The sequence below is a fragment of the Rhea pennata genome, chromosome 14 (assembly GCF_028389875.1).
Source record: "Rhea pennata isolate bPtePen1 chromosome 14, bPtePen1.pri, whole genome shotgun sequence".
Taxonomy (NCBI): Eukaryota; Metazoa; Chordata; class Aves; order Rheiformes; family Rheidae; genus Rhea; species Rhea pennata.
Window position 1 is genome coordinate 13,599,323 of NC_084676.1, and position 22,722 is coordinate 13,622,044.

Consider the following 22,722-nt stretch of genomic DNA (forward strand, 5'->3'; position numbering starts at 1 on the left):
GGGGGATCTGCTGAGGGTCCTGTGCAGCAGCATTGGGGAGGGGGGGATCCCGGGAGGGTCTCAGGCCGTGATGATTGGGGGGGATCCCGGGAGGGTCCCAGGCCGTGATGGGGGGGATCCAGGAGGGTCCCAGGCTGTGGCTGGGGGGCGGGGACGGGGGTCCCGGGCAGGGGCGATCCTGGAGGGTCCCGGCTGGCGGGGCCGATGGCGCTGCCGGTGTGACGGGAGGAAGGCGCCTGCCCACGGGGAGGGGCGCGGGCGCGGCCCGCGGGGGCCTGGCCGGAGCGAGGGCGGTGATCGCCGGAGGGTCCCGGCGGCCGCGGCCCGCCCCCGGCCCGGCCCGGCCCGCCCCGCCGGGCGGAAGGGAGCGGAGCGGCGCGGCGCGGCCGCGCGGCGTTTCCGGGCGAGCGGCGGCGCCGCAGCCAGCGCGTCCCGGCGGCGCGGAGCGGCGCGGAGCGGAGCGGGGCGGCGGCGCCATGGGCCCGGCCCGCCGCAGGGCCGCGCTCCGCCTGCGCGGCGGCGGGTGAGCGCGGGGCGGCGGCGGCGGCGGGCGGGGCCGGGGCGCCGCCGGGGCGCCGCCGGGGCGCCGCCGGGGCGCCGCCGGGGCCGGGCCCTGACGTGCCCCTGTGCGCCAGGTCCCCGCCGATCCTGGGCCTCCTGCCCGGCAAGTTCTCCATCTTCCAGCTCTTCTTCGCGGCGCTGCTCCTGGGCTTCGTCTCGCTGCTCTGGCTCCAGCTCAGCTGCTCGGGCGAGGCGGCTGGTACCGGCACCGGCACCGGCACCGGGAGGGCGCCCCGGCAGCCCTGCCCGCCGCAGCCCCCCGCGCCGCCGGCCGACGACCCGGCCTGGGGCCCCCACCGCCTGGCCCTGCTCGTCCCCTTCCGCGAGCGCTTCGAGGAGCTGCTGGCTTTCGTGCCCTACATGCACCGCTTCCTCAGCAAGAAGAGGATCCGCCACCGCATCTTCGTGCTCAACCAGGTGGACCACTTCAGGTACGGCAGCGCGTCCCGTGCCCAGAGCGAAGCTCGCAAACCGAAGGGAACGGGTGGCTCCAAAGCTGTCTGTGCCCAGAGCTGACAGGGTCTCCCGCTCGCCTCCTTCGGCGCTGGGGAGTTCTTGGCCCAGCCAGTGAGGAGCCGGGGTTGGAGCGCGATGGGTCTGGTTCAGCTCGCCTGGCTTTAGCCTCAATACGCTTGCCTGCTTTTAGCAATTAAAGTGGTGCAAAGTTTTCTAGGAGACAAGCTCAAAGAAGGACAAGTGGTATCTTACTTCTCTCTTTGCAGCCTAACCTAAGCAAGAAGATAGTTACTCCTCTGTGGAGACTTTGTTTTTCTTCCCAGTGTCATAGGGCCGTAGCAGCAAACGTATGGGGACACTGAAACTCAAAGACGTGCCTTGGGATGTTTGGAAACGATGTTGATAACAGCTTTAGCTGGTCCCATGTTCGCTGCTCTGTGCCTGCCCACGAGCTGTGCCTGTGTTGTGGAGTTCCCCAGCCCACCTTGAACAAGACAGGATGTTCTGCTGGGACTCCATCCGGTGTGGAACCCCAACAGGCCAAGTCGGAGTCCCTGTATTTTGCACTCCTCTGTGCCTGATCTGCCCCTAGCCTTCTTGCACCCAGCTAACAGGTTCCTTGCTTTGACCCCCTTGCGTTGTGCGAAGTGTGTGCTGCATGGGTAGCTCTGTGCAGAGGGGTAGCTTCAGGGTCGGCAGCTGAAGCACCAGGGCTGTGAAGCTGTTGAACACTGCGCTTGTGTGTGTGCACAAAAAGCCTGGTGGTGACGGTCACTCTTTGGGGACTGGCTGAACTTTTTAGTGTTGTGGGACACGGGGAATGGGCGCAAAGGGGCAGCAGCTGCCGTGCTTGGCGCTGAGAGTCCCTGGTGCCTTGGCAGATTTAACAGAGCATCTCTGATCAATGTGGGCTTTCTGGAGAGTGGCAACGACACTGACTACATTGCGATGCACGACGTTGATCTCTTGCCCCTCAACGAGCAGCTGGACTATGGCTTCCCGGAGGAAGGGCCCTTCCATGTCGCGTCCCCAGAGCTGCATCCGCTGTACCACTATAAAACCTACGTGGGTGGCATCCTGCTGCTCACCAAGCAGCACTACGAGATGGTGAGCATGTGGGTGGGATGTCCCAGTCAGCTTGGGGGCAGGGTGTGTGAGGTTATCTTGGTGCATGGTCACACATATTGTGCTCCACATGTGGGAAGTGGAGAAAGGAGTCTAAGTGCTCTGGGGATGGAGCCTGCAGTCTGAGCTAGTGGGGTGGGAGAGGTGAGGCTGTGCTCATGCCCAGGAGTCACGATGCTGGTGTCTGCCTCTCCGGGGTGGGTGGGTGTGCGTGCTGTGGCTGGTACGGTGCCCCTCTCGTTTCAGTGCAACGGCATGTCCAACCGCTTTTGGGGCTGGGGACGGGAAGATGATGAGTTCTATCGCCGCATCAGAGGAGCTGGTCTCCAGGTAAGGAGTGCTCTGCGGCCTCTGAGGTTGGAATCGCCCTCCTTACTGTCTCTCCAACTGACCTGCTGCAGTGATCAAGGCTGGTATCTATGGGAAGCAGCCTCTCTGTACACCCTGCTCCAGCAGCAGATACAGCGAGCCAGGGCAAGTTTTCTAGTAGCTTTGCAGAAACTTTGCTCTCCTTCCAGGTTCGCCGTCCCTCTGGAATCACAACTGGATATGAGACTTTCCAGCATCTGCATGACCCAGCCTGGAGGAAGAGAGACCAGAAGCGCATTGCTGCACAGAAGCAGGTGAAACTTCTGTGTGGTCAGAGGAAACCCAGGGGAAACCATGACAGTTGTGGCTTATGGTTACCCTGTGCTCTGAGCCTCCCTTGCTGATGTCCTCTCCTGCCAGCTCTTGTGTTCTCTTCCCAGGCACTGGGCACTTTCTCCTCCACTAGAAGCCAGTGAGGGCTGAATGCTCTTTCTCTTCCTTAGGAGCAGTTTAAGGTGGATCGGGATGGAGGTCTGAACAATGTGAGGTACCGAATTGAGTCACGGACAGCTCTGAGCGTGGCAGGAGCCCCCTGCACTGTTCTCAATATATTACTGGACTGTGACACAAGCGAGACTCCTTGGTGCACGTTTGGCTGAGCAGCCTGCCCTGTGTGCCAGTCACATGCACTGTGCTTGTGCTGAGACGCCAGGGCTGCCGCCAAGCAGCTTGACGCAGGCAGGATTGTTGCAGTAGGCAAGCACAGAGGTGCTGGCAAGACGCAGAGGAACCGAAAGGGCTGAGAACCAATCCTTGATGGGACCGAGAGAACAGGCTGAGAGTGGGACTCCGTGGCATTGCTGCGAACAGTGGTGCTGCCTCCTGGGGTGGGAGCAGGAGGCTGTTTCCCTGCACTGGACAAGGCTGAGCTGCCACCCAGCTCCGAGGACAATAAAGAACTATCAGGGCACCTGTGAGTTGTGAATGCCCTGGGACATGGTGCACCACTTGTTCCTTCTGCTCCCTTCCCCTCCCTGGCTTCAGCACACCCATTTCTGCCTAGGCCCAGACTGCCCTCTGTTTGGACAGGCCATCTGCTCTGGTTGTGAGGCCAAGCTGGTTTGAAACAGGCTCTGTGTGAGAGGGTGGCCCTGTTTCAGCTGCCAGGTGTTCCCGGGGCTGTGCTGTGGTTGCTGTATTGCCAGAGGTGGTCGTGGTCAAGCCATGCCCTGAGGCCCAGATCTGCATCACTGCTCGGTATCAGCAGTTGAGGGAGCCCAGGCTTTCTGCCCCTGTTCGTTCCTCGTTCCTCCCTGCAGAGCAGAGGAGGGTTCAGGCTTAGCTGCTGCCCTGTCGCCACCATTCGGCTGGGCTGGGCTGGCACCAAGCCTCTCATTTCCTGGCCTCCTTCTGTCCTCATCTCCCAGCCTGGTTCTTCCCTGGAGCTGTTGCATTGCCAGGTGGCCGAAGACGTCTCCAGACAGAAGCTGTTACTGTGCTGGGAAGCCGAGTAGCTTCCTGGGGACGAAGCAGCAGGGAAGGAGTCTACAAGGAGGAGCCTTGAGCTGAAGGAGCCAAAAGTGCTAGAGCTGAGTGTGAGGATGTGTAGGGAGCAGGACTGGGATGTTTGATGGCCTGACCTCTGCTGCTCTGGGGCTGGGTGAGGAGCCAGTGGGTTGCCTCCCGAGGAAGGGGTCGAGATGCAGGGGGCGCACGGTGCAGGGCAGTGAGGATTGGGCCATGCTCCTTCGTGCCATCCGGCGCCCTGTCTTCGTCCTGGGGCGGTGGGGGGATGCATTGCCCAAGGGCCTCTCCTTCCTGGTGGTGTGGAAGCCAGCTTGCCCACCCTCATCGCTGTCGCGACTGGGCTCTTGATCCCCTCTTTCCACCCGGCCTGGTGCTGCTGCTTGCGTGAACGTTGAAGGCTGGCTCAGACATGGGTGCACCGCTCCTTTGGATGCGTTCCCAAGATGTGGTCCTCACTGTGGTCAGCCCTAAGGAGATGTCAGCTGGGCTCGGGGCCCGCCTGTCCCCGCTCTGGTGGCAGCACCGCTGCTGAGGCCCGCTCCTCTCCGTACTGCTCAGATTTTGGGATTGGTCACCTGTGCATGCTTTATGCCTACCTCTTACCCGATGCCTGAACACCACCAGCCAGAGCAGCCGGAGGCAGATCCAAGTATTTCTCTGCAAAGTTCAAAATAGATGACACAGTTTCAGCAGGTTTGTTTCACAAAGATATAGATGCGCAGAAACAGAGAGCATATGTGCACCTCGCACTTTGCTCAGTGCTAAAGGCTCCTCTCCTGCTGCCTGGCAGCTATTTCTCAGCTCCGCTCACAGCCCCCTCATCCGCTGGTTGCTTTTGTGGAAGAGGCGCCTTGCTGGAGACCCGGCTTCCTTTTATAGATCTGAGGCTCGCTCGGAGGTCGCTCAGCTCCAATCCCCCCACGCACTTTTTTATTAGCAATGGCCTAGTGGGAGGGGGCTGAGGCTTTTCCCTGTCATGTGCCTGCAGAAGGGTAACGCCCTGCCTTGGACCTGCTGATGTCCCAGGAGCCCTGCAGAGCCGGGCCAGGGGCCTCCTGGCTTTTGCAGGCTCTTGGCAACCCCCGAGCAGGGCAGGTGTCACTACTAGAATCCTGCCCCAAGACACTCAGAGGCAGAAAGCACCCGTGTAGCCCCAGCGCTGCCCCTCTGGCACCACCCTTCTCATGCCCAAATTGCTGCTAGCGAGGCAGCCTGGGGACTGCTGCACCTGGCTGTTGTTTTTTGCTGTTGTTTTGCACCGGGATGGTTCCCAAAGTGATTTGCCACTGGCCATGCAAAGGCCATAGCATCATGATGACTAGGAGAGTGTGGGGCTGGAGGAAACCAGGGCTTAGCGAAGTGCTGCCCTGCACGGCACCTCCCCGCTGAGTCCCAGCGTCTGTGAGCCGTGCTGCAGCCTGCCTGCACCCGCAGGGAGCCCAGAGAGCCCTCCGCTGCCCCAGCCCCAGCACAAGGCTCCCAGCCGAGCCTGCACACGGCAGCCAGGACATCCAGGGCGGCAGCTGGGCTCTGTCACTAGGAACAGGCTGTCCAGCAAGGCGGACGGACAGCCACCCCCTGCAGACCCATGTGCTGGGGTGGCGGAGGCCTCCCTGCCTGGGGGAATTGCACACAGGACCTGCAGCTCCTTGGCCCGGGGCTGGGGCTCAGCACCCCCTGCAGCCAGCGCAGCTGAGCCCTGGTCCCCGTGGGAGCTGGCATCCTGGGGAGACGAGGGCGCGCAGCTCTGCATGGGGAACTGTGGGCTGGAAGCAGGGCAGATGGGCACAGATGGGTCTGGATGCAACTAGTGCGGAGGCCAGGGCAGGGAGCGGACGGGCAGCAAGCACCGCTTCAGCGAGCATGCCGTGGTGCGCAGCCATGCAGGAGGCTGCGCGTGCCGGGAGGCTGGAAGGAGCCCAGGGGACACGCGGATTGCAGATGGAGGCAGCGGCTGCGCACCGTGGCACGGCAGCGAGGACAACACGAGCGTGCGAGCCCGGCGAGCGGGGCTCAGGGACAGCGTGTGTGTGTGGGTGAGCGCTGGCAGCACAGACTGAGGACTCTGGCGTGTGGCGGGGGAGCTGGCAGCGAGGGAGGCCCCGGCGCGCGAGCACGTCGGCTGCAGGTGTCGCAGAGCCCTGGCTGGGCACGCCAGTGTGTCCCCCGCGCCGAGAGCCCCGGCTCCCAGTGCGCGGCTGCTGCACGGGCGGTGAGTGACACAACGGGCAGCCCCGCGGCCAGGCTCGTCGGGCCCCGCAGGCACCGGCGGGGGTGGGGGGGGGAGGATGCACCTGGCAGACAGCTCCAGCGACAGCTCCTGCCCACCCCTGGGTGCTGCGGCGCGGGGACAGAGGGCTTGTCCTGCGGCTGCTTCTGTCCTGCAAGACAGGCGGAGGCCGAGACCACTCTCCCTGCCCCTGGGGCCGGGTAGGGCTCAGGCATGATGAAGCTGAGCAAGATGTTTCTCTCCTGCTCCCGCAGCCTGGCTTGGGGCTGGGTGGGGGCGACAGGGCCCCAGGCAGCAGGGCCTGGGTGCTGCAGACAGGGTCAGTTGTCGAGGCCTGCAAGAGCCCCGCTGCCTGCCGGCTCGCAGCCCCCGGGGACCAGCTGTCCGCTGAAACTGCTGCTGCTCGTTGGGGGGCTGGTGCTGCCAGCGCCGCTCGCTCCTGCGCGGGGCCCTTCCCAGGCGCTGGCTTGCAGAGGGCTCGCCAAAGCGGGGAGGGCCGGGAGCGCAGCCCCTCCGCCGCCCGGGCCGCCCCGCCCCGGGGCCGCCCGCCCCCGCGCCGCGATTTGCCGGTGCCGGCTCCGCCCGCTCCCCGCGCGGCCGCGGCCGAGGGGCGCGTTCAAACGCGGCGAGGGAAGGAGCGGAGCGGAGCGGGACCGCAGCGCCGCCGGCATGGTGAGTGCGGCCCGGCCCGGCCCGGCCCGGCGCGGCGCGGCGCGGCGAGCTGCGGCCCGGCGCGGCCCGACCCGGCCCGACCGCCCCGACGGGCGCGGCGCGCCCCGGCCGCAGCGCTTTGTCCTCGGCCGCGCCGCGCCGTGCCGTGCCGGGCCGTGCCGGGCCGCGCCGGCCGTGGGGCGCGGGGGCGCTCGGGGGCCGCGGCTTCGCCGGCGCTTTCCCGGCGCTGGGCGCTCGCGGCGGCAGGAAATCCCGGCGCGGCGCGGCGCGATGCCCGGGGGCCCCGCCTCGGCCTCCCCCTCGGAAGAGGCTCGGGCCGGGGGGCGCCGGGGGGGCAGGAGCGCCGGCCCTCCCGCTGCGGAGGCCTGGGGCTGCGCCCCGCCGCTGCCGGCAGCCCGGGCCGCCGTCCCGCCGCCGAGGCGCTGGTCAGGCCGGGCCGTGCCGTGCCGTGCCGGAGCTGCCGGTGCGTCCCTTCGTGCCTGGAGGGCGAGGAAAGGGGCCGCGCGGCGCGTCCCGCCCGGGCGGGGTAGCGCGGGGGCACGTCCCGGGCCGGACAGGCCTCTCGGGCCGGGCTCCTTGCCCGGCTGCAGCCCCAAGAAGCAGCCAGGCTGGCCGGACCGGTGCTCGCAGCCCCGGGAGACACCCTTCCTCCTGGTGGCGGGACGTCGCCGGGCTCCCCAGCGCTTCCCGAGCCTCCCACAGCCTGACCTACTTCCTCGGCCGCCGGTGCCGGGAGGAGCCGCTCCAGGGCCTGGCCGAGCCGCTCACGGCGGCTCCCCCGGGTGCCGGTGCCGTGGCTCGGGTGCTGCGAGCCCGCCGGCGTGGGTCACCCTCCCGCCGGGGCGCCCCGTTCCTCTGCGGCACCCCGCGGTGCTGCCATCCGCCCGCCGGGGTGGGGGCACAGCCCCGCCGCCCTCATCCCGCCGCGGGGTGCTGCCGCCGGCTCCCGCGGCCGGTGCTGGGCTCCCCGGGAGCCAGGTGACAGCGCAGGCCGGGAGCTGTCAGACAGGTTTGTGCGTGGCAGCAATTAAAAGCGAGTTGTTTGTTTATCCAGCATGTGGTGCTGAGAACCAGGGCAGCTTCCTGGGTGTAACCCTGGGCCTGGGAGCCCATGCCGGGGCCACCCGAAGGGCTGGGACCAGCAGCGCGGCGGTGCCGGCGTGGGGCAGTGGGAGCGGGAAGGGCTTGCTGGGGCAGGCGGTGGCAGACACACTGCCCTTGTCCCCTCGCTGGCACTGGCAGGGAGAGCGGGGGGGGGGGGGATGCAGCTCCCCGGCCAGGTGGGGTGAGGAGGCCGAAGGCCCCTCCGCCACCCTGACCTTCCTCCCCCTCGGCGGGGCCGGCCACCTGCGCAGGAAGCTGCATTGTCCTGCCCTGCATCCGTCCTCTTCCCGCCTCCGGCCTGGCCGCGCTCGGCTGCGTCCGGCCAGCTGGCCCCGCCGGGGGAGGCGGGCTGGCTCCCGGGGGAGCGGGCGCCTGGCGTCGCCTCCGCCGGCCAGGCCCTGGGGCGGGAGCACCCAGGATGGAGCCGGGCGGCGGGGAGGGCGCGGGAGCTCGCTCCGAACGGTGCGAGAGCTCATCCCGGGCGGGAAGCCGAGCTGGACGTCCCGGGCCATCCCCAGGGCAGCTTTGGGGAGCTCTCCAGAGATGTCCCCGGTCCCGCTGGGCAGGGATGGACCAGGGATGAGCGTGGGGCCTTGGGGTGGCTGAGGGAGCTCCAGGGACCGTGCCAGCCCCCGGCTGCTGCCTGGGACAGGCGCTGGGGAGGTGGCACTGGATAAGCCGTGAGCGGGGATTTCCTGGCACCGGTGGGGTTTCGTGGAGCAGGGTCCCCACCCGGGGGGGGCGGGTGCTCCTGGCTCCCGAACTCGCCCGCCTGGCTGGGTGGCAGGTGCCTGTTTTGGCGGCGGCGCCGGCCATGCCGCGGGCGGGAGGTGGAGCTGGGTGTGGGAAGGAGCTGCTCCGCCGGGGAGGGGGGGGGATGCCGGGGCCCTGCTCGCTCCCTTCCCCTCCCCTCCCCTCCCGGGCGGCGAGCGGCTCCTTGGGCGTCCAGGCGAGCTGGGGTGCCCGAAAGGCCCTTCCCCGTGCTCAGAGTTGGTCTCCGGGCCCTGGGAAGTGCCGGGGGCTGGAGCGAGGGGTGGGCATCCCTGTGCCCCTCGGGGGCCTTGGTGACTGACTTTGTCTCTCCTTCGGCAGTGCTGGTACCAGGCTTTTCTCTAATTCTCCATGGCAACAGCACAGGGCCCGGTGACCTGTGAGCCTGCCGCCCGCCTCCTCGGCACCTACCTCTCCTCCGAGCCCCTAAGCGTCGCTGGCAGCATGGGCAGCGTGGGCAGCCTGGTGGAGAAGCAGGACCTGTCTCCCCTGGAGCTGCGGGCCCCGCTGGGGGGCTCGCGGGGGCTTCGGCAGCCCGACGGCTTGCTCCGCAAGGGGCCGAGCCAGCGGGAGCTCTTTGGCTACATGCACGGGGCCAGAAAGGAGACGCGGTCCGAGCGGAAGCACCAGGCGGCCGGCGCGTGCTACAAGCGGGACTACGAGAGCGACCGCGAGAACCGGTCCCCCGAGCGCTGCTCCCGCGACCACCACCGCGGAGGCGAGTTCTCCAAGAGCTCGCTGCCCGAGAGGGGCCGCTTCGACAAGGTGAGCCCTGCCGCACCCCGGGCCCTGCAACACTCGCAGCCCTGGGCGAGGAGGGGTTGGAGCTGAACGGTCCACGTGGGAACGGAGCTGGGTGCAGGGATTGAGGATGTCCGTAGGCATCGCCCGCCTCGGTGCAGGGCCGGGGGCTGGGAGCCCTGGGCTCTGGGCACCTACGAGTGCCGGTCGGTGCGTGCCGGACCCAGCCTAACCTCACTCGTGTTTTTTTCAGTGCCGTATCAGGCCCTCAGCCTTCAAGGCAGTGGCTGGGAAGGGCCTGGTCTCCACGCAGGGCCTGTCCTCATCCAAGGGGCAGAAGCTATCAAAGAGCAACGGGAGCCTGCACACGCTGCTGTCGCAGAGCAGCGCGGTCGTCCCGCAGCACGGCCCACTCCGCACCCACCTGCTCCATGCCATCAGCCTGGATGAGGCCTCTGACTCCAGCCACAACTCCATCCAGAGCTTCCCCTCGTACGGCTCCCGCCTCAAGCCTGCCCAGAGCCAGTTCAGTGCCTCCATGGGCCATATCAACCACATCGGGGGCTCCCTGGACAGAGTCTCACGGAGCCCCAGGGAGCCCCTGGCCCCTGAGCAGGCACCCGTGTCCTGCAAAAGCATGGCCACGCTGAGCCGGCTGCAGAGCCCTGGGGAGCCCCCACCGCCTTATGAGTTCACCTACTCACTGGAGGATGCAGTGAAGCATCTGGAGGACCGGCTGCAGGAGACAGGAGGAGAGCTGCGGCAGCTCAAAAGGAGCCTTAGTGAGACTGAAGACCCCTTCACACAGGTGAGTTCTGGAGCTGGGGCTGGGCTGGGTTCTCCTGTGGTACCTCAGCTGGGCAAGGATGTGGGGCAGTGGTGCCCAGGTACAAGGATGTGGCTGGGAAGGATGTGATGTGCTGCTGTAGTGGGACATGGACTGGGAGTGTCCAAGCACAGGAGAAGCCAGTGTGATGGCTCCTGGTGTGGGTTTCTGTTCTGATCTTGCTGAAGGATGCTCCTACTGCTGAACCTCTGCTGCTGTTGCTCCTGGGCTGGAGCTGGGAAGGACCTGGCCCAGAGGGGGTGCTGGATCCCAAGAGGAACAGTCAGTCCTTGGGACCTCTGGGATCATTCTCTGGGGCTGCCCAAACAGGGCCAGGGATACGGATCCCTGTCAGTGTCCACTTGTGCTGGCAGGTATTTGAGGACAAGCAGCGGCTGTGGCTGGATGAGCTGGAGGATCTGAAGCAAATGTACATGGCCAGACTGCAGCAGGTCACACAGCAGGCCCAGCGTGGCCAGCGGGCGCTGCAGCTGCAGCTCTACAAGGCACAGCAGGAGAAGAAGCGGCTGCAGGAGGAGCTAAGCATGCAGCAGTGCCAGTGTGAGGAGCCCCGGCAGTCCCAGGGTGAGCGTGTCAGCCCCAAGCTGGAGGAGACCAAGTGGGAGGTGAGTCCCCTTCCCCCTTGCCACCCTCTTGCCGCCAGCCTTGCTTGTGGGGGCAGCACTCCACTTGGCCAGATCATGTTCCCCTGTGGCCTTAGACAGCTCCTGAGCCAGGACCAGGGCAGCAGTTCCCTGGAGTGCTGTCATTCATGGCCACATGATGGAGGGATGAGCCAGGCATGGTGCTCCTGGTCTCACAGTACAGTGATGCTGTGGTGACAGCTGGGGCTGCTGCCACCTCTGGGGGTATCTGGCAGATGGGGAAGATCCTGCTCCCCTGGGATCCTCACTCCTCGCATGTGTCTTGCAGGTGTGCCAGAAGGCAGCTGAGATCTCCCTGCTCAAGCAGCAGCTCCGAGACACCCAGGAGGAGATGGCTCAAAAGCTGGGCGAGATCTTTAGCCTGAAAACACAGCTGCGGGAGGCCAAGGCTGAAGTACAGGCCAGAGACTCCCAGCTGGCACAACTGGCAGACTCTTTCCAGAGCGCCCCGGAGCCCGGTGCCTTGCTGCCGCTGGGCGACGACCCCATGCCGCCTTGCCAGGACTTCCCCGGCTGTGAAACTGATGACTCCAAGTGCCGGGGCATCCACAGCGACAGTGCAGAGCCCTTGGAGAGGCAGGTGGAGTGGCTGTGGGCAGAGCTGCTGCGTGAGCGGCGCCAGGGCCAGCTGCAGGCCATGAACTTTGAGTTGGAGAGGAAAACCTGGCAGGAAGAGAAGGAGAAGGTGCTGAGGTACCAGCGGGAGCTCCAGGCCAGCTACATGGAGATGTACCATCGGAGCCAGGCATTGGAGCGGGAGCTGCGGCAGCTGCGGTCAGAGCCCAGGGACATGGGAGCCGACTCACCTTGGATCGAGCGGGTGGAGTCCTCGAAGATCTGAGTGGAGAGATGCCTGTGGGACTGTGATGGGGGAAGACCTCTTGCTGCTGCATTAGGATGATCTCAGGGTCTGCACAAGGACTGGACAGTCGGCACTGCCCTGGAGAGCAGGACTGATTGCGACAAGGGCGCTTTTCCTTCTTGCAGCGCTTCAGGCCCATCTAGGGGCATCTCCGGAGCAGGGGACTATTTGACCCAGGTTGGGGGGGGGGGTCTTGCATGTGCCCTACACGCTGACTGCAGGGATGTTTGCCCTGTGATCCCTTCTGCCACGGGGGCAGAAACCAAGCACCCAATGAGACATCCACTCTTCCTCCTGCTCGGCCTCCCTTCTCCCCTACAATCTATAAATTAACTTCTTGCTAAGGTGAGGCTCAAGCCCTGTCCCTGGTGCCACCCAGGCTGCATGCTTGCCCCATTGCATTGTTGCATGGGGTTTTTAGCTGGTGCTCACAGTGGCTGCCCCAACAGCAGGCCCTTGCGCTGCTGAGGTGCCCTATGCCTGGACTGGTTGGGGTTGGGGCTGCTGGGGACATCAAAGAGGAAAGCCTGGTACCACTGAGGTTGGGGGAGCCTGCCCCCCAGCATCTCTGTTGGGGCTTTTCACCACACTGGTGCATGAGGGTATCCGGGATGCTCCACAGCAGAGGGGAGTTCACGCAGCATCCCAGTGCAGCGCCTCGGGGCTGGGAGGGGGGAGGGCGAGTGCCTTGTGCCAGGAGGGAGGGGAGCTGTGTCTTGCCCCTGAGGTGGCCTTGGGGGAAGAGGAGGAGGACAGGTGTGTATGGAGTAGGGGATGATGGAATCCCCAAGCCAGGAAGTGCCTGGGGCATCTTCACCTCTCCCCTTGTGGGTGAGGCGTGGGGCGAGGGCAGGTCGAGCCGGTGCTGGAAGGAGCCCTGCTCCCTGCCTGTACCCGTGGTGCCGGCTGAACACCAGGCCTGGCGTAGCTCTCGCGTTTTCCTGCAATAAACCTGGAGCTGATTCTCCCAGTGCTGTTTGCTTTTTTTCCGTGAGGCCTTGGGCTGCTGCTGGGGGCTGAGCGCTGGGTGGGCAGGGTGGCTGGGGGCTCTCAGCCACACGTGGAGCGGAGGGTGCTGGGCACGGCCCCAAGCCCTGCAGCAGTTGCCCAGCCCAGCAGCGCCAGAAGCAGGCAGCAAGCAGAACCTGCCCGGGAGCCCTGGCGTCGGGGCGGCCCAGGCGGGCGCGCAGGCCCAGGGCTGGCAGCCCAACCAGTTTGGGCATTGCAGAGGGCTGAGTCACCGCACGGCGCACGACCAGCTGCGGTTCCCGTGTGGGAAGGGCATGGTAGCGGGCAGACAGGCTCCCCAGGCCCCTCCGCTGCCGGTGTGGCCTCGCTGCCGGCGTGGCCTCGGGTGCCATGGCTCCACGCCCCTGCCCAGGAATGGTTTAACCCAGCCAGGCCCCTCCAGGCAGACAGGCCTCACTCCCCCATCTCAGCATGGTTTAACCCATTCTGCCCCCCCCCCCCCCCCCGAGTAGTATAATCCAGCCGCTAGGAAAAAAAAAAAAAAAAGACTCTCGTTCCCCACCCATCCGGGAATGGTTTATCCCGCCCCGTGCGCTGCTGCGAGCCAGCTCATACCCCCGCCGCGGGAATGGTCCGGCCCAGCGCAGATCCCGCAGGCCCCGCCCCGTGCAGGGAATGGCGCCTTCCGGCCCCGCCCCTCGCAGCGCCGCCCGCGGGCGCCCCCTGGCGGCGCGGCGGCAGCGCCCCCCGGCGCCCCGGGCAGCGCACGGCCCGCCCCGCGCAGAGCACAGCGACCCGCCTCCTACAACCCCCTCACACACCTTTATTTGCCCCCACAGCATCCCCCCGCCCCGCCCCGCGACGCCCTCTCGGCAGCGCGCCCACAACCACCTCGGCTGGCACCCAGCCCTGCGGGTTGTGGCAGGGCCAGGGGCCCGGCCGGCCGCCCCGCGCACCCTCGGGTGCTGCCAGTCCTGTCCGGCCCCTCACAGCGGGAGGGGAAGGGCCTCCACCTCCTCCAGGCACTCGTCGTAGGCCTCCTGGTACTCCTCGTGTGGCTTGATCATGATGACACAGGTCGGGCGCTTCGAGCCAGCGGCAGCACCCAGGTCCTGAGGGGACAGAGGCCGCGGGTGAGGCTGCAGGCCCACCCTGGGCGCCCATCCTGCCACCATGGTGCAAGCAGCTCTCCCAGCTCCTCAGGTCCAAGCACTCTTTGCTTGTGCTTGGTAGGAGAAGCCTCCCTCAGGTTGTCGTTACCTCCTGGGAGCAGGATGGAGGGCTGCTGTACCTTAGAAACGCCTCTGCACACCTGTTCTGTCCATGAGGTGAGCAGGAAGCCAGGGGCTGAAAAGCAACCTGTACAGGGAGCAGTGGGTAAAACCCCCAAAACATCAACCCTCCTAATCTCTAGTCTAGAAAAACAAAGGCTGTCTAATAAACACAAAATCTTGGCTACTGCCTCATTCCTGAAGCCTCCAGGTCATCAGCTCAGAACTAAGTGGGGAAAGCTCCTCCAGGCTCTGCTCTGGTGTGCTCCAGCACTAGTGCTGCTACCAGAGCTTCTCTACGATGGGGAAAGATTCTGTGGTTCCACAATAAATTCATCCTGTGTCTGAGCTGTGACCTTCTGTTCCTCTCTTGCTTGGAATATGGACAAGGGCCAGTGCAGGGGCGTTACCAAGGTACTCCTTTACCCAAGGGCCGTATTTTTGCCTGTCCATGGACTGCGGCTGTTGCAGCACGGCTTGGGCTGCAGCCTGCCAGCTTGCTGCTCCAGTGCTGGGCAGCCTCATCCCCTTACCGATTTGGAGGGGACGTACGCGTAGGGGAGGCTCCTGTCTTCGCACATGATGGGGATGTGGCAGTACACCTCGATGGGCAGCGTGTCGCCGGCCAGCACCATGATCCTGCAGGAGAAAACCCACGTCAGCTGCTGCTGCGCCGGGCTGGGCCGGGGGGGGAGTGGGGCCAGGGGAGCGCTTACCCCTTCTCGCCCTTGTTGATAAACTTCTGCACCTCCTTCACGCCGCGACGGATCTGCTTGTGCTTGGCCGCTGCAAGAGAGACACGACCGTGAGCTGGGCTGTGCCACGCCGCCCTGCCCGGCTCCCGGCCCGGCCTCGCTGCCCGCCGCTCCCGGCCCGACCTTTCTTGATGCACTTGTAGAGCTTGCGCGTGAGCTTGCGGGAGGCGAGCGGCTGCGCGATGGGGTTCAGGTTGCCCAGCTGCTCCCGGTACGAGCGCTCCGGGGCGGACTCCGCCTCCGCCGCCGCCTCGGGCTGCTTCTCCCGCGCCATGGCCGCGCCGCACGCGCCGCCGCCGCTTCCCCTTCCGGGGTCACGCGCGGCGCGGCGGCGGCCGCCTCCCGCGACGGCCAATCGCCAACGCTCCTGCTCGGCCCGCCCACCCCGCCGGCCAATGGCGAGCGGGCTCCTCCCCGCCCCCCCCCGCACGCATCTCGCACAGGGTCCCTCACGCCAGGCCCCCCCCCCCCCCCCCCCGAGCCCCCCCCAGGGACACCCCCTCCCTGGAAAGCCCCCCCTCCCCGGGACCCCCCCCAGGCCCCCTCCCCTCCAGGACCCCCCTCCAGCCCTGCATACCTTGCCCTGCCCCCCCCCCTTCCCCATAGCCGGGGTGGGGGGTCCCTCTCCCCAGGGGCAGTTGTGCCCAGCAGGGCTGGGTGTGTGTGTGGGGGCCGTGGGGGTCAAACACAGGCTGGAACACGGTTTCTCTTCACAACATCTGCCTTTACTGGCAAACAGCCCCAGCCTCCCGGCACGGGCATGGTAGAGGACGCGGATGCCACAGGCCTGTGACCAGTCCTCACCCGCCGGGGCGGAACGGGGACATTAAACACCAAGTCCACATCCAAACCTGAACACGGCAATGCCGAAACCGTATGGTGAAGGCACCTAAACAACAGGGCTCTTCTGCAGCACTGAAGTTTGCAGCAGTGAGGCATTTTGATAGGTGTGGGCCCAGACTGATCTGAGGTGGTAACGAAGATTATTTTCCCCCTCTTTACTCAATGCAGGGATGTGCTGCTTCTCCCAAGCCAAGGACGAAGGTTTCACTTCCAGTTCACCTTCTAGCAACTGCTTTGTTCTTTATCCCATCAACCTGTCAAGCACCATGAAGGGGTCACTAGGTCTGCCAAAGGCCACGGCTGCTGTGCCACCAGCTGGTCTCAGCCAGGCACAGAGCTAGGGAGACAACGCTACTCCGAAAGAAACGGGCCTCAGACACGATTTGTTACCTTCTCCCCCAGCCCAGCCTGTCCCCAGAGCACAGGAGGGCTTCACCCAGCATCTGCAGCTGCTCCAAGACCTCCTGCTGCATTTCCACAGCCATGCGGTGTACGTGGTGGGTTGAGCTGTTGTACATCACTGCGTTCTGGAACATGAGCATGAGGTCACGCTGGAACTGGGCACTCGTGTGAATGTGGCCTTTCGACAAGTTTCTCTTTATGCTGGTTAAATCCATGGGTCTGCAAAAGACAAGCCAGAGCCAGGCATTCTTCAAGTTCTGCATGAACTTACTTACTCTCTTTTCAGTGTGCAGCTATATTCAATCAATTTTATTGCTCATGACAGAGGGGGAGAGTGAGAAATGTTTGTCTTCTAAAGTCAGACAAAAATAAGTTTAGCCAATGTGACACTTGCCATCCAATCAACTTGGCAAGCCACTAGCAGTTACTTGTGAAAGAAGTTTGATGTTGAGCTCCAGAGAAGGAAAGCAGAGCAATTCTAGTAATTAGTTTTTGTGAAGCGAGCCCAGGCCTTAGTGGAGAAAGAAGATACTAAAATAGATATCTATTAAAACCCCCTAAAAATCGAATGGTGCCACTAGCAAAAATAGCAGTGCTGGCAAGTGAAACATGATGGAGAATAAATATGACTTCTCCTATTTTGACAGAATAAGAAAATGAATGGCTGTAGAGAGGACAACTGTGACCAGAATAGAATATGATTCAGCTCTGAAAAATGCCCTTAATCTATCTGGGAAATATTCTTAAAGTCCACTTCTCCACTGAAAGTAAAACATCTGTACAGAAAGCAATGGGCAAGGAGAGGGTATTGACTGGGGCATCTTTCCCCGACCACTTGGGCTAAGAGAGGGTTGGGCTGCAGAAGCTAGTCCCCTGCTCAGCCAGGATGTAGAGCTGCAATGACTGTGTCTGCAATAGTGAGGGGCTGAAAAGGATAGGAACAATCCATCTCAGTACCAGGGTCAGTGTGGACTTCCAGGTGATTCAGACCTGGTAGGGAATTTTATTAAAATAAATCAGTGTGAGACACTGCTGACAGCCAAGCTCTGTAGAACAGAAGGAAACGTCCCTACTGGTCTCCAAGGTCAGGGCAAGGCAGGACAGAAGAAAACACTACCATGTAGTGGGTATGGGACAGAGACTAGAGGCTGACCTTACTCAGTCTTTCCTGCTTCTAGTGTTGGGTACCAGAGAAAGCAGAGAAAATAGAAATCAGCTGGAAAAGACTTCCACAAACTCACCGCTTCACCACATCCTTGTATCCTGGGGCTTGTTTGTCTGACACTGCCTTCAGGAATGGGCCGCTGTATCTATAGAGCAAGCAAAATGAATGAGCCCTGAACATCTCCAAGTAGAGGGCTGAAGACAATGTTGCAACAAGGACCTATGCTTGCCTCTCGCTGCTTGCCATGAGCCTATTAGCAACACCCAGAACTTCAGCAGCTGGCAGAGCCAGGCATGGGAGGAGGCTGAACCTCTTGCTGAACCTGGCTGCAGCAGGAAGCAACGATGCGGCTCTTCAGTGCACAGCAGCTGCCACATTATATGGAGGAAGTAAATACGCAGAGTCCCCTCTCCAGCCTTGCAGCACGCAGCTGACCTTGCTGCAGAGACAGCCAGGGAGAGACAGCCCAGCCTGCAATGGCTGTCCTGAAGGGAAGGACAGGGCCTGGTGACAAGGGAGCTAGAACTCAGGACAGCACGTACAGGAGCCAGGCCAACCCAAAACCTTGCCCCCACACACCTGTGACTGGCTATCATCTTCCAGATGGACAGGAGAGTCCTCTTGAAGAGCAAACGTTGCAGGGGGTTCTCCCAGCTCAGCTGCACCCTGCAGAGGGAATATACTGTCAGATCATCCTGTTTGAGGCAAATGAGGGGACAGTTCCTCTGCTAATGCCCAACACATCCACTTGGATAAAGCTCACAGATCCTTTTGTGTAGTTACTCAAAGCATCGCAAAGCAAGATGGTGGAAGCATGCTGCATCTGAATTCAGGACTTACTACTCAAGACACAGAAAGATGCAGGCCAATAGGTAGAAACAATAGCTAAGCTGAACAGCTATAAAGAGCAGGATCAAGCTGTTGAGTTTTTTGTTTGGTTTCTCATCCCAAGAATCCACTTTCCCCCCCCCCCCTTTAAAAGACAGTCCAGATAATCACACAAGTGGCAGAGCCTACACATGACATGCATATATCTGCCTAAAGGGGACTGCTTAAAGTCTCTCTAACACTGTCTCCCAAAACACTGGTAATCCTATACAGATAGCAATTACCTCCTTCCCTTCTCTTCTCCTTGGATATCTCACCTTCCTTAAGGTGACCTAGGTCACAAGCTTACTCTCACACAAGACTAAGAAAACAGCTCTGTTATGCTGCCCCTGCAAGAGGGCAAACTGAACTACTTACAGCTGTGTGGAGGCAGGACTCACAGATCCCAAGGTGGAGGATGCAGATGTGCTATCTCTATCATCTTGATGTAAGGGCTGATTAATCTTCTCTTCAGGATGCAGCTCACCTGCAGCTTCTTCCCCAGGTGCCTCTTGGGCCTCGTCCTGAAGAAGGGGGGGGGGGAAGGAAAAAAACAAAAAAAAAAAAAAAAAAAAAAAAACAAAAAAAAAAAAAAAAAAGAGAGAGAGAGAGACAGCTGAAATGGCAGCCCATCACCTGGAATCCTTTATCTACAAGCCAGCCTGCCTGCTGCATGTTCCTTTACTGCAGCCAGCCTCAGATGGGAGCTAGCACTCTCTGCCTTCTTCTGGAGGATGATGTTTGACCGAAGCTCTTCACAGCTTTGTCATGCTGCCAAGTACTTCAGTAACACCTGGATCTGATCTCTCATATCATAACCACCTCTAACTAGGTCAAAGCACTATGGTGCTAACTGGAACCCAGGACTGTGTCAGTTCTCTTGCCTAGAGAGAGTCATGGATGAAGACAGGACATTTGGGAGCTGAGGTAAGACTGCTTTGAGACACAGGCAAAGCTCTAGAATGTTGTAGGCTTTTTCTTCACATTGAATGTGACAGAGAACAGATTCAGCCAAGCAAGTAGAATGGTGCTGCTGACATAGTGATTTGCTAGTACAGTGTAAAAGACGCATGAAGCGAGGATTTTTTGGAATCCAAAAATGGAATTACACTGTACAGGGACACCTGAGATTTCCTCCACAGGAAAGCTGAAACATGGAGCAGGCTCCTCAGAAATAAAGTAGATATATACTATACAGGGCTTTGATTACTAGTCAGACCTCTAGTGAATTGCCAAGAGTAATCCTGTCCTGGCTGAACAAGTAGAAATGACTTCAGGGTTCCCATGTTTCCATCTCTCATATCTAAGTTTCAATAGAACAAACACGTGTAGGCACTGAAAAAATGGCACTGTTCTTCCACTGTTATGTTCATCTGTCTCAGCAGATGAACATCTTGCAGGCTGGTAAGAGCCTAGAGCCTGTTGGACAAGGAACTGCATGAACCCATGCTAGACAATGCCTGCTTCCAAGAGATGACAGTCTCCAGGAGCAGATGGTTATTGCTATCACATTCACGTGGGCCTACAACCAGCCAAGCTGTGTGCTGCGCAACACAGCAGTTAGAGCAAACCAAGTATTACCAGTTCTTCTGGTAATAAGAATCTTTCTACTGCCGATGAGCTCTTCCTACATCTGAGTGTTTGATCTGTAACAATCTTCCTGTTCAAAAAGATCCGTATTGGTACATTAAAAGCATCCTTCCATGCCTGTATTTCTTATGCATTCCCCTCACTCTGTCTCTTCCTCCCCACTTGGATCCTGGGACTTCCCCACCGCTTCTCTAGAGCTGTTTTCCTGCATGGTCTCTGTCTCTCATCCAGGACCTGAGGCTCTCTTAAGACCACCTCTCCCATACCTCTATTTCTGGGAAGTGCTCTTTCTTATCTTCTTCTGCCAGGATCTGCAGCTGACTTTCTTCTACTTCTGAGACTGCTGACCCCATGGTCTTTCCCTGGCAGCTTGCATCTTCCCCGTTATCCTGTTTCCCAGAGCCACAAAAGTCCCAGTGACTCTGTGCTGAATCTGTGCTGCTAATGCAGAGAGGTTCCATTAAGTGGGTTACCTGCAACACAGAGGTTTATTGCTTCAAATTGTGAAGGCAAAAGGAAGAAAAAAGTAGCACAAATGGTATTTTTGCTTTCACTCACAAATGCTTTCCATTTTTAGGACTCTCTGCAAAATCTTCTGATGCACTCCTGCGTTATTATTACAGTGTCAATTCACTGACATTTCAGTACTCTAGGGTGAGCTGTGCTCTGGCAAAGCATCTGCCCGGCTGCAGTGCCAGCTTTAAATAGGAACAAGGGCTAGGCTTGGAACAGGGAGCAAGTGAGCTCTGGAACTTGCTTCTCCACCAGGATATTGCCATGCATCAGGATGGTGGAGGCACTGAAAACAGTAGTATTTCAGGAGGGCCTGAGCCATGCAGCCCCCACTCCTGTAATCCAAAGAGACTTACCTCTGAGAGGAACTGGAGAAGGCTGTCCTGTTCACACTGTGTCTCTACCTTTTGGCAGTCTTCACTGTCCTCCTCCCAGAGAGGCTCGCTGAACTCCCTGCAGTCTTCCTCTTGGCTGCTCTCCTCTAGTTCCCCCATGGCTGTCTGTTCAGTATTCCTCCAGTTCCCCACTTCTAGATCCACGCTTGAATCCCAGCTGAGAAGAGACTGGAAGTCACTGTTCTTCTCGGACTCGCTAAGAGACTCGGTCTCAGACCCCCAACACACCCAGGCATGGCCCATCTGCAAACAAACGTAAAGAGAGATACAGCAATTTCTTTGTACTCTGCTCCACAACTACAAACTCCAGTTCATTTCCTGACATCCTCAGAGATGCAAAGCATGGGGAAGAACGCTGCGAGGCAGGCAGCCTGCGCCTGAGCCCGTGCTTCGCGGTACGTGGCAGGGCTGCAGCTCCACAACACCAACCCACGCCTGGGACACTGAATCTCAGGTGTTATTGTGCCCTTCCTGTGCTCTCCCTGTGCCTGGGGGTCAGTGGGTTACCATGCCTTGGGGGGAAGCTGGGTGGGTTTGGAGCATGCAACTTTGATGCCGCTTGTTTAAGGTGCTGAAGGCTGTCAGCAGCAAGCACGAGTGCTGGGGCTCCTGAGCTCTGGTAGCTGTTGCGAACGATCAATGACGCCAAGGACAACTCACTGAAATTCCCTTTGCTGCTTGGTAAGAACTTGTTGTATTGACAATAACTTATTGTAAACACTACAAAAACTTAATTGTGATGGATGTGGTTTAATTGGATGGTGGTTTCCTGTGTGTCTGACTAGAAGAATTATAACCATGAAGAGTCACACAGTGATGGGAGACAGTTCTATACATGCTTGAAAATAAAAATTAGCACTCTTTTGAGAAGGTGGAAACCATTCATTTCATCTTTGTTCATTAGTCTATGCCCAGGTCTTTTCCACGGTATGAGTCCATGAGGACCCCTGCAGAGTCTGGGGATCGGCTGCAGAGTCACAGTAACAGCAGTAAAGGGCTATCAGGAAAATCTGTGTTTTGCCACTGAACTCACCTGCCTGGACACTGTACCTGTGCAGAATTCTAGGCAATCATCAGCTGCCTTTTTATCGTTTTCAGTTAACTATGTGCAAACTAATTTTTCCAGGGTTTTGAACAAGCATATTTTTCACTGACTTCCTTTCAGATTCTCATGACTGCTAGCGCAGTTGCAAACACAGCCTGCAGGGCATAACTGAAAGAAATTAAGAATCCACTGCGTTTGGAATGAGAACTCATTTGCTTATATTAGAACTTAATAACCCGAGCTAGGAGCAGAAAGGCCATACTTCTGAGACCCCTTTCAAAGTTAACTTCAGCAGAAGCAGATGAAACCTGATGAGGTAACAGATAATATTACCTGCTCTCAGCTTCCAGTTAAAGGAGTTGGGCAAACTGTGATTTCATCTGAAGAGTAACCATGCCTAAAGCAATTTACTGCAGGATCAGCAGAGCTGGGTGCACGAGCGTAGCCAGCTACCACAGCACAGCTAAAGACCAGAAAAGCCTTAGGCTAGGGTAATCCAATCACTTGCGATCATCTCTCTGTACTGCAGCTGAGAAGGATAAGCATTTTAAAATCAGCAAGCTGAGGTGACTTGGGCATAAGCACTGATTAAGGTCTTTGGCCTTGCGCTCAGTTTTACTAAATCTTGGCATACTCAAGGTGCTAGAGAATGGAAGAGTAGCATTAGTGCATGGCGAGCAGGATGAGTGAAATAGTTGCAGACCAATTTCATATGAAACCTAAGGGATAGAGAAATACAGAAGTCTACTTTTAATGAAGACCTGCCTAATGGACTTTACATAAGTTGCCAACAAGGAATCATCATCTGAAGGGGAAGTTGGGGAAGTTTTAATTCAGTTTGTGGAGATTAGACATTGTGCAACTAAGAAGCTGTTAGAAGTTTTTTTTTTTTTAAATCAGTCTTTAAAGGGAATTTACATGTCAAAAGAAAGAAAATGATAAAAGCCCTGAGCTCTAGCAAATGAAATGCAAAATCCACAGTAAAGTAGACCCCCCCAAAAAAACAAAGAAAAACTGAAGACATAAAAGCAAATGATAACAACAAACCTCATCAAAAA

At 60.2% G+C, this 22,722-nt stretch overlaps 4 protein-coding genes across 5 annotated transcripts; 2 read left to right on the forward strand and 2 right to left on the reverse strand.

The window, feature by feature from the left end:
- The first annotated feature begins 471 nt into the window (after positions 1-471).
- On the forward strand, positions 472-3,453 carry B4GALT7 (beta-1,4-galactosyltransferase 7). Its single transcript, XM_062587422.1, has 6 exons — positions 472-523; positions 636-992; positions 1,899-2,124; positions 2,389-2,472; positions 2,661-2,765; positions 2,955-3,453. Exons 1-6 carry the CDS (start codon positions 477-479, stop codon positions 3,108-3,110), a joined length of 975 nt encoding a protein of 324 aa, XP_062443406.1. The 5' UTR covers positions 472-476; the 3' UTR covers positions 3,111-3,453.
- Positions 3,454-6,124: 2,671 nt separating this feature from the next.
- On the forward strand, positions 6,125-12,819 carry N4BP3 (NEDD4 binding protein 3). Of its 2 annotated transcripts, none has more exons than XM_062587296.1 (5): positions 6,125-6,190; positions 9,077-9,520; positions 9,750-10,304; positions 10,697-10,948; positions 11,256-12,819. In XM_062587296.1, exons 2-5 carry the CDS (start codon positions 9,107-9,109, stop codon positions 11,826-11,828), a joined length of 1,794 nt encoding a protein of 597 aa, XP_062443280.1. In that variant the 5' UTR covers positions 6,125-6,190; positions 9,077-9,106; the 3' UTR covers positions 11,829-12,819. The 2 variants fall into 2 exon arrangements, with proteins under 2 accessions (XP_062443280.1, XP_062443278.1); XM_062587294.1 differs by lacking the exon at positions 6,125-6,190 and adding an exon at positions 6,836-6,880.
- Positions 12,820-13,657: 838 nt separating this feature from the next.
- On the reverse strand, positions 13,658-15,163 carry NHP2 (NHP2 ribonucleoprotein). The gene is made up of 4 exons (XM_062587331.1): positions 14,968-15,163; positions 14,806-14,875; positions 14,623-14,728; positions 13,658-13,930 (listed from the first exon to the last, which is right to left on the reverse strand). Exons 1-4 carry the CDS (start codon positions 15,116-15,118, stop codon positions 13,805-13,807), a joined length of 453 nt encoding a protein of 150 aa, XP_062443315.1. The 5' UTR covers positions 15,119-15,163; the 3' UTR covers positions 13,658-13,804.
- A 362-nt stretch (positions 15,164-15,525) lies between these two features.
- Positions 15,526-20,850, reverse strand: LOC134147018 (bromodomain-containing protein 8-like). Its single transcript, XM_062587718.1, has 7 exons — positions 20,581-20,850; positions 19,978-20,184; positions 18,500-18,645; positions 17,834-17,920; positions 17,331-17,399; positions 16,124-16,308; positions 15,526-15,695 (listed from the first exon to the last, which is right to left on the reverse strand). The coding sequence occupies exons 1-7, from the start codon at positions 20,716-20,718 to the stop codon at positions 15,526-15,528; spliced, it is 1,002 nt and encodes a 333-aa protein (XP_062443702.1). The 5' UTR covers positions 20,719-20,850.
- Positions 20,851-22,722: the final 1,872 nt, after the last annotated feature.

Bases quoted from the DNA above. Each gene is read 5' to 3' on its own strand.
- B4GALT7 (XM_062587422.1), top strand. From the start codon at position 477: ATGGGCCCGGCCCGCCGCAGGGCCGCGCTCCGCCTGCGCGGCGGCGG. The intron at 993-1,898 runs GTACGGCAGCGC...GTGCCTTGGCAG, and splicing joins AACCAGGTGGACCACTTCAG to ATTTAACAGAGCATCTCTGA. The intron at 2,766-2,954 runs GTGAAACTTCTG...TCTCTTCCTTAG, and splicing joins GCATTGCTGCACAGAAGCAG to GAGCAGTTTAAGGTGGATCG.
- N4BP3 (XM_062587296.1), top strand. From the start codon at position 9,107: ATGGCAACAGCACAGGGCCCGGTGACCTGTGAGCCTGCCGCCCGCCTC. The intron at 10,305-10,696 runs GTGAGTTCTGGA...TTGTGCTGGCAG, and splicing joins CTGAAGACCCCTTCACACAG to GTATTTGAGGACAAGCAGCG. The intron at 10,949-11,255 runs GTGAGTCCCCTT...TGTGTCTTGCAG, and splicing joins TGGAGGAGACCAAGTGGGAG to GTGTGCCAGAAGGCAGCTGA.
- NHP2 (XM_062587331.1), bottom strand. From the start codon at position 15,118: ATGGCGCGGGAGAAGCAGCCCGAGGCGGCGGCGGAGGCGGAGTCCGCC. The intron at 14,729-14,805 runs GTAAGCGCTCCC...TTTCTCCTGCAG, and splicing joins ATCAACAAGGGCGAGAAGGG to GATCATGGTGCTGGCCGGCG. The intron at 13,931-14,622 runs GTAAGGGGATGA...CTGTCCCCTCAG, and splicing joins CGTACGTCCCCTCCAAATCG to GACCTGGGTGCTGCCGCTGG.
- LOC134147018 (XM_062587718.1), bottom strand. From the start codon at position 20,718: ATGGGGGAACTAGAGGAGAGCAGCCAAGAGGAAGACTGCAGGGAGTTC. The intron at 18,646-19,977 runs GTATGGGAGAGG...CCCCTTCTTCAG, and splicing joins AGCACTTCCCAGAAATAGAG to GACGAGGCCCAAGAGGCACC. The intron at 16,309-17,330 runs GTGAGTTTGTGG...TGTCTTTTGCAG, and splicing joins TACAAGGATGTGGTGAAGCG to ACCCATGGATTTAACCAGCA.